This window comes from Mizuhopecten yessoensis, unplaced genomic scaffold (assembly GCF_002113885.1).
Source record: "Mizuhopecten yessoensis strain PY_sf001 unplaced genomic scaffold, ASM211388v2 scaffold9987, whole genome shotgun sequence".
NCBI classification, from domain to species: domain Eukaryota; kingdom Metazoa; phylum Mollusca; class Bivalvia; order Pectinida; family Pectinidae; genus Mizuhopecten; species Mizuhopecten yessoensis.
The window spans coordinates 1,455,718-1,467,440 of NW_018408322.1; the positions used below are offsets into that span (position 1 = coordinate 1,455,718).

Consider the following 11,723-nt stretch of genomic DNA (forward strand, 5'->3'; position numbering starts at 1 on the left):
AAATAAAAATCTGGATCATGAACATGTTTGGATAATACGCATTACGACCTTGACTATTTAAGCGCTTGGTGTATTTTGATAGCTGTACATTTTGTAGCAGACACCACTCTGTTTTGGTTCATTTTCAGATATTAACCTGCTTCAAACAGCGAAATGACACAGGATGGGAAAGAATTAGTGTACGCGAATCTACCAGATTATGAAGATCCACCTGAATGGATCCATCCTCAAGGCGTTTGTACATTTCACATTGTTTTGTTTGGGTTCACAATCAGTGTCAGTGCGATAATACGTCAGAGACGGTCTGCACTCTACTAGAAGAAGAGACATATATGTCACTGACTGTGCTTAAAATTATATGACGGCCAATTAAGCGCATTGATAATTTACCCAAAAACTGTTATTCTCACATATATATTTTTTATTTTACTTTAAAGAACATTGTTGACTTCTTCTACTGTTCTAGGTCTTTGTTCTGTTTTTATTTCACATAAATAAAAGGGGTTTGACTTGATATATACATATTGTATAATAGCTATATATATAGTCCTATAGGTTTGTAGCGGAACTGGACTGGGTCGACCGTCAGTGACCAGTGTAGTTTAATATACCTCAATTGGTGGCCCGAGTTTCCTCTTGCCCTGACAACCTTTTTATAAATATGATACATATATGATGTATAATAGCTATATATAATATAGTCCTATAAAAAATACAACAAAAGACAGAGATAGCGTCTCTAGGCCTTTCTCGGGTTAATTCCCCGTTCATCAGGAGACTGATATCAGTCCTATATGTTTGTAATGGAACTGGACTGGGTTGATGGTCGTTGACCAGGTACATTGTAGCTCATTTGGTAGCCCAAGTTTCCTCTGGCCCTGACTCCAGACTTGGACATTTTGACAGATCTATACATGTAGATGTACATGTCTGGTGTGGCCCACAACAGACATATATCTGTCAAAATGTCTAAATCTGGTGTCAGGGCCAAAGGAAACTCGGGCTACTTGGTTCCATGCAGGCAATAGTATTATTGTCCTATATATATATCTATGTAAGAATGTAAAAAAGTTTTAAATATTGTATATAATGTACATATATAAGTCATATATTTTACTGTTATTGATCGATGCCATTATGATGTTAACACCAATATACATTGTATATGAATATACATGTATTAAGCCATCTCATTATGGTAGTCGAAATTAGATCCAAATTTTTCAATCTATCATCTTGTCTTGTAGAGAAATTACAGTGATGAATATAATAACGACTTACAACAGTTCCTGCCAAGAAACTTAATTCTCCAGCGTAACCAAGTTTCTGAACAGGTATGTGCATCTGTTATATCTACACATGCAGATCTATATGAACATGGGTTGTCACTGTAACTAGGAAGTTAAATTTATAGGGGGCAATTGTGTAGATTTCAGAGGTAACGTGCACTCCAACCGTGCAAATATGTACATTAAATTTTTGGACTGAACAATTGTATTTTCCCAATCAAGCTGTTCCAAATGTCCAGGGTGCCTGCACGCTTATGTTGAAATATACTCTGATAGAGGTTCACCATTGAATAGTGAATACACCATACAATATACTGTAATTTACCAGTGATAATCCCGGGGGGGGGGGGCTATACATGAAATCAAGTCAATAGTAGGCTAGGTAGCTATAAAAAGAAGGTGAACTTTTGGCTTGAAAATTCTAGTTACTGGACTTGGTTGGCTGCACGCAACCGGATGTATTTTATGACCTGGCCACTGTTTATACCTTTCACCACTAGTAAGTGAAGACCGTAATGGACTTATCCAAATCAATACGTGGAAGAGTTTATGGGTGAAAGGGTTTGCAAGATCACAAACACTTTTAATTTAAGTTTTCGGTTTCCAGTGTGTATATAGATTTAATCTATACATATTATATAAGAGGTAACAATTTTACTAGTCCACCTTTTAGTGTCCATCTTTGTTTCTGGAAAAATTTAAATAATTGTATCCAGAAAAAATATTTTTCACATTTTGTTATCAATCCACAAAATTTGTTTTGGGTGTCTTTTCAACAACAAATAGGGCAGTTACAACCAGTATATCATAAAAAGGAGGTACTATTAATTCAGATGTGTGTATGAAAAGGTGCAATCTTCTATAAGGGACCTACAAGGGGGGGGGGGGGGGTAAAATGTTGTTTTTAAAGAAAATTCTTGTTATAATGCAGATAGAGACAGTACGTAGCTTGCTTGCATAGATAGATGAATACTAAAAATTAAGTGGTTACAGGTAAAAAGATCAAGTCCTTCAATAAAGCTCAAAAGTGGTCACAGAAACTTTAAAATATCAAATGTTGAAATTGGATTTGGGTGTAGGGGGTCCCCGGATGTATCATACAATTTGCTGCTTTTGATTTCTCTCAGAACAAATTCTGTTGTTATTCTTTTATTCAATATTTTTGAAGCTTGGATTCAATATTCGAGGAGGGAAAGAACACCATTGTGGGATCTATGTATCCAAGGTGAGTAATAATCTCAGAATACATACTGTTATACTCTCCAGCATCCCTCCTCAAATAAGGCCCTTCCTCGGGCTTCCTACTTTTCTAAGAGCAAAAAAAAAAACTATCATTAAATACGTGTATATTCTTTAAGGATCTACTGGTATATGAAAATGAAGAACTTCTAAATACTGATGATCTACATTATACTGATGAAGTGTATAAGAAATTCTCTCTTGCTTAGTTGGTAGAAAGCAGCTAAAGTATCATTATTTACTAGGATGGCATATTCCCCTTCCAAAAAGAATGTCACTGTATTTTCAATATATTGAAGTAGTGCATCTTCAATATAAGTATAAATCATCATGTAAGCTTCATATGAAACTATTTATTACTTTATATATGATCAGCCAGGCAAAATATTAAGCATGCATCGGAGCTCTGCAGTTAAATTTCTTTTTTTTTATATGTTTTTGTCTGTAAAATCTTCTATAAGAGTTTGTATCCCTCTTGTTTCCTGGCTGACAATAGCAATGTTTTTGTAGGTGACGCTGGACAGTGAAGCAGACAAACTGGGACTACGGGAAGCAGATCAGGTATTGTTTAAATAGAACATAACATCTCATTATTATAGTTGGGTATCCCAAGTTTTAGAATGTGTTCCTAATACAAAAATAGTGTTGGATCGAAAGACAGACAACAGTACGTGTTGTTTTTTCACAATTTTAATAATGTGGTTTCTTTATATACTTTATGGAAACTTATGTAAAATGTGTTAATTTTCTCCTGTAGAATCTATCAAAATTCTTGATCATGAAATAAAGTGATTGGTTGACGATCAATATATAATCAAAAAATCAATTTGTTTGCTCTTTCCAATTCCAATCATTGACTACAAATTCCTAAATCAATCCATCACTGAACTTAATGTATAAAATGTACTGTAAGCAATAAAAGTCAATTTGTTGATTTTTACTATGCAGTAATAATGATTGATTAGCACAGGTGGTTTCTTAGTGGAGCTGGTCTCACAAGCAGGTTTGACTGTATATGTGGGCAGGGAGGCACTTTATTTTACATATGGGTGATGGAGTCTACATAAACAGAAATTGTAAAAAGATATTGTGAGGAAAGGGGGTATTATTTGACTTAATATGGCAAAAACGGTGGCTCCCAACCTACACCCCCTGTAAAATAAATTTTAGTATATTTTGTATCTCTTCTATTTGCAACCTTTTTGGTAAACATCTTTTGTGTTTTATGATTTCTAGACTATATCTGAGAATATGTAGTGTGTGTGTGTGTGTGTGTGTGTGTGGGGGGGGGGGGGGGGGGGGGGGGGGGGGGAGATTATTTGGATAAAGATGGCAAAAACAGTGGCTCCCCACCTACACACCCCTATAAATATTCATCTTAAATAAACTTGTGTATATTTTGTACCTGTTCTTCTTTTGACCTTTTGGTAAACATTCTTGTGTTTTATATATTTCCAGATTTTGTCAGTAAACAGAGTAAACTTTGAGGATATAGACCACGCAGAGGTAAGACATACAACACATAGAAAAACACCATTGATATGTAATTCTAGAAAGAGCAATTCATTTTTATAAGCAGTGGAACAATATATCATAGCTGTCAATCTTCCCTCATCAGGAAGGAGACTCCCTCATTTTGACCAATATTTACCAAGCTGCCTCGAAACTCCCTCATTCAAGTCCAAACTCACACAAACTCAAAATCTTCATCCCGTGGTCAAATTATATCCTACCCCTAGTTACTGCAGGATGTGTTAAGTGATCATAACAAGTGTGTCTGAACCAAATGAATCCTTTTTGGAGTAATTTTGATACATAAAATGGGAAAAAAATTGAGTAAAGCAGTTTCAGTCGTATTTCACACACCCTCATTGGAAATGTGGAATGTGGGAGATCTCCTTCATTGGAGGTTTCAGAGGCTGACACCTATGATATATTTTATTATCAACTCATAAATTATATAGTACACTTGCGAACATAAAGTTCTGGATATGTGCCTAACCAGTGACCATTCTTATTTTTATTAGTCCCTAACAATACTACTGGAGGGCTATGGCTTTACGCTCCGTTTGTCAGTCCATCAGTCTGTTGGACAATGTATCACTTTGTCTAGACCATATTCTCATACTGTCATAAATAATGGCCAAATTTTGTATATGCATACTTCTAGGGATGTCAGAGATATGTCACTTTCTTCACCATTTGTCATATTTCTAATGTATATCTCATTTACTCCGTCACTTACAATCGCTAAAGATGTAAGTGGGTACCCGTCACTTACAATCGCTAAAGATGTAAGTGGGTACCTGTCACTTACAATCGCTAAAGATGTACGTGCATGGGTACCCGTCACTTACAAACGCTAAAGATGTACGTGGGTACCCGTCACTCACAATCGCTAAAGATGTAAGTGGGTACCTGTCACTTACAATCGCTAAAGATGTACGTGGGTACCCGTCACTTACAATCGCTAAAGATGTAAGTGGGTACCTGTCACTTACAAACGCTAAAGATGTAAGTGGGTACCCGTCACTTACAATCGCTAAAGATGTACATGGGTACCCGTCACTCACAATCGCTAAAGATGTACGTGGGTACCCGTCACTCACAAACGCTTAAGATGTACGTGGGTTCCCGTCACTTACAATCGCTAAAGATGTACATGGGTACCCGTCACTTACAATCGCTAAAGATGTACGTGGGTACCCGTCACTCACAATCGCTAAAGATGTACGTGGGTACCCATCACTTACAATCGCTAAAGATGTATGTGGGTACCCGTCACTTACAATCGCTAAAGATGTACGTGGGTACCCATCACTGACAATCGCTAAAGATGTATGTGGGTACCCGTCACTAACAATCGCTAAAGATGTACGTGGGTTCCCGTCACTCACAATCGCTAAAGATGTACGTGTGTACCCATCACTTACAATCGCTAAAGATGTAGGTGGGTACCCGTCACTTACAATCGCTAAAGATGTATGTGGGTTCCCGTCACTTTCAATCGCTAAAGATGTACTTGGGTTCCCGTCACTTACAACGCTAAAGATGTAAGTGGGTACCCGTCACTCACAATCGCTAAAGATGTATGTGGGTTCCCGTCACTTACAATCGCTAAAGATGTACTTGGGTTCCCGTCACTTACAATCGCTAAAGATGTACGTGGGTTCCCGTCACTTACAATCGCTAAAGATGTACGTGGGTTCCTGTCACTTACAATCGCTAAAGATGTATGTGGGTTCCCGTCACTTACAATCGCTAAAGATGTACGTGGGTTCCTGGCACTTACAATCGCTAAAGATGTATGTGGGTTCCCGTCACTTACGATCGCTAAAGATGTACGTGGGTTCCCGTCACTTACAATCACTAAAGATGTACGTGGGTTCCCGTCACTCACAATCGCTAAAGATCTACGTGCATGGGTACCCGTCACTTACAATCGCTAAAGATGTACGTGGTTTCCCGTCACTTACAATCGCTAAAGATGTAAGTGGGTGCCCGTCTCTCACAATCACTAAAGGTGTACGTGGGTACCCGTCACTCACAATCGCTAAAGATGTACGTGGGTTCCCGTCACTTACAATCCCTCAAGATGTAAGTGGGTACCCGTCACTTACAATCACTAAAGATGTACGTGGGTTCCCGTCACTCACAATCGCTAAAGATGTACGTGGGTACCCGTCACTCACAATCGCTAAAGATGTACGTGGGTTCCCGTCACTCACAATCGCTAAAGATGTACGTGGGTACCCGTCACTTACAATCGCTAAAGATGTAAGTGGGTACCCGTCACTCACAATCACTAAAGGTGTACGTGGGTACCCGTCACTCACAATCGCTAAAGATGTACGTGGGTACCCGTCACTTACAACCGCTAAAGATGTAAGTGGGTACCCGTCACTCACAATCGCTAAAGGTGTACGTGGGTACCCGTCACTCACAAGCGCTAAAGATGTACGTGGGTTCCCGTCACTTACAATCGGTAAAGATGTACGTGGGTTCCCGTCACTCACAATCGCTAAAGATGTACGTGGGGTCCCGTCACTTACAATCGCTAAAGATGTACGTGTGTTCCCGTCACTTACAATCGCTAAAGATGTACGTGGGATCCCCTTACTTACAATCGCTAAAGATGGACGTGGGTTCCCGTCACTTACAATCGCTAAAGATGTAAGTGGGTCCCCGTCACTCACAATCACTAAAGGTGTACGTGGGTACCCGTGACTCACAATCGCTAAAGATGTACGTGGGTTCCCGTCACTCCCAATCGCTAAAGATGTACGTGGGTTCCTGTCACTTACAATCGCTAAAGATGTACGTGGGTACCCGTCACTTACAACCGCTAAAGATGTAAGTGGGTACCCGTCACTCACAATCACTAAAGGAGTACGTGGGTACCCGTCACTCACAATCGCTAAAGATGTACGTGGGGTCCCGTCACTTACAATCGCTAAAGATGTACGTGGGTTCCTGTCACTTACAATCGCTAAAGATGTATGTGGGTTCCCGTCACTTACAATCGCTAAAGATGTACATGGGTACCCGTCACTTACAATCGCTAAAGATGCACGTGGGTTCCCGTCACTTACAATCGCTAAAGATGTACGTGGGTTCCCGTCACTTACAATCGCTAAAGATGTACGTAGGTACCCATCACTTAATACAGAGTTATGGCCCTTTGTTCTGTTTTTGATACCAAAGTATGTCTGGAGGTGTGGGAATATAGATTGCTCGCAATACTTTGTCTTGCTTTCTTAACAGATTAACTGTATTTAGTTTTCTGTAACCATTTTATTGAGGTAGACAAATAGAATAATAAGTTATTGGATGTGACCAATGAGTCGAATAAATGACAAGAATATATATCCATTTCTGTGAAGAAATATCAATATTTTGTGAAAAAGTCCTTTATGTTTATGAACTCCGATAATTATGTATTTTCCAATTTATTCATTTTTATATAATTATTTAATGTTGTTGGTCTTTTTTTCAGGCGGTGAACATTTTAAAAAGAAACATAAGCATAAACATGCAAGTCCGTTTTTTCCCATATGGTAAGTGATAGGAATGAGAAAACCAAATATACTGTGAGGGTGTGTCTGTAATTTTCAGAAAAATTGTATTTCATCTGTAAAGAGAAATGTGACATTAACAGAAAACCTGTTCTTGAAAATACTAGACATATGTTCTATATGTAAATCCACCTTGATCATAACATAACAAATCTGCCTCAGTGAAATCACCTCTTTAACAGCTGTTTATAATGAAAATAATATTATACTGTACAACATTTATATAGCGCCCTATATAATATTGCAAAATTACTAAAGGCGCTTTACAACACATAATATTCCAACAGTAACAGTTTTGAGTTACAAAATATATAGTAGATAAAAGATTAGTATATTGCCTTACAACAAAACCAAAATGAAGCAATGGAATCGTGTGGCAATAACATAACAACATATCATTGTTTTCATAAGTTTAAGCCCGCATGAGTAATTGTCACATGCGAAATGTATGGTATGGCAATTGGCATGCATTATTACATCATGCATTTTTGGTGCACATGTCAGGTCACATATGATTTATATACACTTGACGAGGAAAAATGGCATGTGAAAAATGAACACTGGTTTAAATGAAATGTGATAAATTACTGTTTTACAACTTGTAATTCTTATTCAATTCAGCATTTTATGATACAATATTTATATATAATTTTGACAATATATGTATTAAGACCTTTTTTTTCCAAAGTCGTTTTCATGCGTTCCTCGGAGAATTCTGTTATTGTAGCAAAAGAAGGTCATGATTGTGACAGTAAGTTGCATATCTCTGTCAAAATTTCAAAAACTGAAGAATTGAATATAAACAGTGGTAGACTTGATGTATAGGTGAGATGTAATTGAGAAAAGGTTCCATATTAGACCTGTCTTACTGTAATGTGTTTTCTTGCATACTTGATCGAGATATCCGCATTTCCGGCAGTGCTGGAAAACTATCTGACCCACGGGTCTGGATCGCCTACACACGCAGAATGGCAAGGGAATTATAGTGACCTTTCGGGGTCACGCTATTGTTTGTGACGTCATTTTATGACGCTTTGGGGTCAGTCAGGGTCATTGACATCACTAACGTCATCCAGGCTTCATATGCAAATGAGAAATGTGTGGACAGTTTACAACTTTACTAGAAGAGCAGCTGTTTTTACAGGTTTTAGGTAATAAGCAAGAAATAGAATCCATCCCTGAATCCAAACCCAAGGGATAAAATATTGAGCTGGAGACCCGAGGCTTTGCCGAGGGTCTTTTGCTCAATATTTTTATCCCGAGGGTTTGAATAACCTTATCCTTACCTCACATCAGGGATTGATTCTATTAATATAGTTTAATGAATGTTCTCTTTTGTTGTAGGTTATGACAGAACGTATGATAAGAGTCGGTATTTACTGGCTAATCACCAACAGTCCCCGAACAATCACCACTAGTGTGCAACATGTTTAACTCTACACTGGAACAAAGACATCATATCAGTGGAATGTTTCAGGAAATTCAAGTGTGTCCTAACCTGGATCAGCTGGCCATAATAAGGGACATTATTCACAGCAAGATCCAGTTTTCCACACAAAATGAGTTTCCAGCTTCTTGAACAAATTTATACATATCACAATTATTTTATTTCAAGGTTAAGCTTTAGCTGATAATTTCAATTAGTTAAAATGGAATGCAGAAGTTCCCTAAGATGCCATACATTCTAAGTTAAAGTTGTTATAGATTGGTACTTGTGTACAGTTGTAAATGTTTTTGGAAAATCTTTTACTTATAGAGCCAATGTATTTACACAGTTTTTAAATGTTTTTTATAATGGGACCATTGTGTATGCTATATACATATATCACCCAGTTCTCAGAGTCTGATATTTTACAAATTTAAGAACATTGTATTCGATAGAAAGGATCGGAGAAATGTTTCAGTTTTATATAAAACAATTTCCATAAACCGGATTGAGACAAGTCTGAGATTATTTTTATCTGACATATGCTTTAGTGTGTTACTTACCAGTTCATGCTATAACGTTTAGTCAAAAAATTAAATAGAGCAAATCCTAATTTAGAAATGTCACCAATTTGTCTTTCAGTGAGGATTCCTGACATGATAAGATTGTTACTTATGAAGTCTCTGTAGTTGTCGCTACTCGTTACATATCAAACATTTATTTGATGGTATAATAAAACAGTTGCAATTTTTTCCAGTGCACATAATGATTCAAATACATATATATATATTCACAATTTTAAAAATTGATGTAAATCCATAACAAAACATCTTCTAAAACACAAGTGATGGTACATAGGTATGTGCTGCGAATACTCAATAGTCATCGCTGTTCTAGATTTCACTTGATTGTATCCAGGTTTTTTTGTCTTTATTTAAATGTTTTTTTCGTGTTTGCTAAGGTCTATTCCATAATTAATCATATGGGGGAGGTGGGAGGCACCTGTATTAATATTTTATGGGTGCTGGGTTTAAAACCTGATCTGCCAGTCATTTCTAATATTAAATTATTTTTAGTGGTTGATGGGTGGTGTGGTCTGAAAAAGTGCCTCCCATCCTTTGCATATGGTTATTACTTGAACAGCTCTAAAACAAAAAAAAACACAAAAAAATGAGTAGAAGTCCTGTGGTCACCCACAGATTATATATAAAAAAACACCCTCTCCCTCATTGAAAATGTGGAATTCCCTAATTGGAGGTTTCAGAGGTTGACACCTATATCAACAATTTAGATTGAGTTACCTCTCTTCCTGCCTTTGCCTGAGGAAGTGTAACTTATTAAGAACAGTTGTCAAGGCTTAAGAACAGTTGTTAAGGCTTGATAACTACTTTACAATATGATTTAATGGGCATCTTGTAAAATTTGACATGTTTGATATGTCCTCTAAAGACTAGAGTAGTTCCCAGATGTAACTTACACAGTCATATGACCAAAAACTTCAGTCCCTGTTAATGTCAGTATAGACAGGTTTACTGTGTCATTGTCCTGTCTGACCAAAAAAATCAGTGTCCCTTCATGTTGCTTAACACAAGTTAAAGTTCTCTTGATGTCTGTAAAGTCAAGCTTTGCCGGTAATTGTAGTGCAATTTAATAAAATGTAAGTTTTCATTCCCATCTTCACCATACAGAACCTGTATTTGATGTCTATTTTGATACTACTGTTTTGATGGTCATTTGTATACTTGTATTTTTGACAAATATCATTTAATTCTCGTGATATTTTAATGCATCAGTTAGTGTACTAATCTCATGATATTTTAATGCATCAGTAAGTGTACTAATCTCATGATATGTTAATGCATCAGTTAGTGTACTAATCTCATGATATGTTAATGCATCAGTTAGTTTACTAATCTCATGATATGTTAATGCATCAGTAAGTGTACTTATCTCATGATATATAAGTCATGAAGACAGAAGTTCAAACAATAATGTTAGTAGGCTGTTTTAAATGTAGGATAAACTATTTTGGGACAATTCATCATAACATTCATTTTGATCTCTTAACATGAACTTGTGTATAGATGAAGTAGTGATTACACCCATTTCTACCATAATGTTTGCAATATGCCTTACCACATCCTCCCTATGTTACAAACAGTGGTGGGCGTGACAACTATGTTTACTCCATAACATCTATGGTATATACATTTGTAGGAAGGAAGCGATAGATCAAATGTAAATCAAATTATGTATCGTCTCATCCTTCATATGCTTGATCCACTTGAAAGAAAAAATGTATGACTGGTAGATATATGTGCAGTGAAAATAATTTATTCATACACGGCTCTACTATAAGAAATATTGTTATTGTGATCTAGTTATTTGATATGGGGCGACCAAATACTGTGTGTGATTTTGGATTTGAAAGACAGACTTCTCTTGCAAACATTAGAAAGAAAAAAATGTTCACCTCATTATAGACTTCATGTCTAGTTTCTTTGATATTCAACATAATAATATTAATACATTCACTTGTTTGTTTAACCTTCAATGTAATTAAGTCGTTTTAACAAGATCTGTCATACACTCAAAAATTTTGTATTTTGAAGGGTACATAGGCAGTGCCATGATACATAGTTTTACATGCATTAACTGTAGTTGGGTAGTAGAGGAAGAATTATGTAGTATATT

The 11,723-nt window shown here is 36.7% G+C and overlaps 1 protein-coding gene across 2 annotated transcripts; it reads left to right on the plus strand.

Moving 5' to 3' along the window:
- The first annotated feature begins 41 nt into the window (after positions 1-41).
- Positions 42-9,255, plus strand: LOC110459221 (PDZ domain-containing protein 11-like). Of its 2 annotated transcripts, none has more exons than XM_021511378.1 (7): positions 42-238; positions 1,248-1,334; positions 2,458-2,514; positions 3,039-3,089; positions 3,987-4,034; positions 7,525-7,585; positions 8,948-9,255. In XM_021511378.1, the coding sequence occupies exons 1-7, from the start codon at positions 200-202 to the stop codon at positions 9,019-9,021; spliced, it is 417 nt and encodes a 138-aa protein (XP_021367053.1). In that variant the 5' UTR covers positions 42-199; the 3' UTR covers positions 9,022-9,255. The 2 variants fall into 2 exon arrangements, with proteins under 2 accessions (XP_021367053.1, XP_021367051.1); XM_021511376.1 differs by having other exon boundaries at positions 42-234.
- The last annotated feature ends 2,468 nt before the right edge of the window (positions 9,256-11,723 follow it).

Bases quoted from the DNA above. Each gene is read 5' to 3' on its own strand.
- LOC110459221 (XM_021511376.1), top strand. From the start codon at position 154: ATGACACAGGATGGGAAAGAATTAGTGTACGCGAATCTACCAGATTAT. The intron at 235-1,247 runs GTTTGTACATTT...CTTGTCTTGTAG, and splicing joins AATGGATCCATCCTCAAGGC to AGAAATTACAGTGATGAATA. The intron at 3,090-3,986 runs GTATTGTTTAAA...ATATATTTCCAG, and splicing joins GACTACGGGAAGCAGATCAG to ATTTTGTCAGTAAACAGAGT.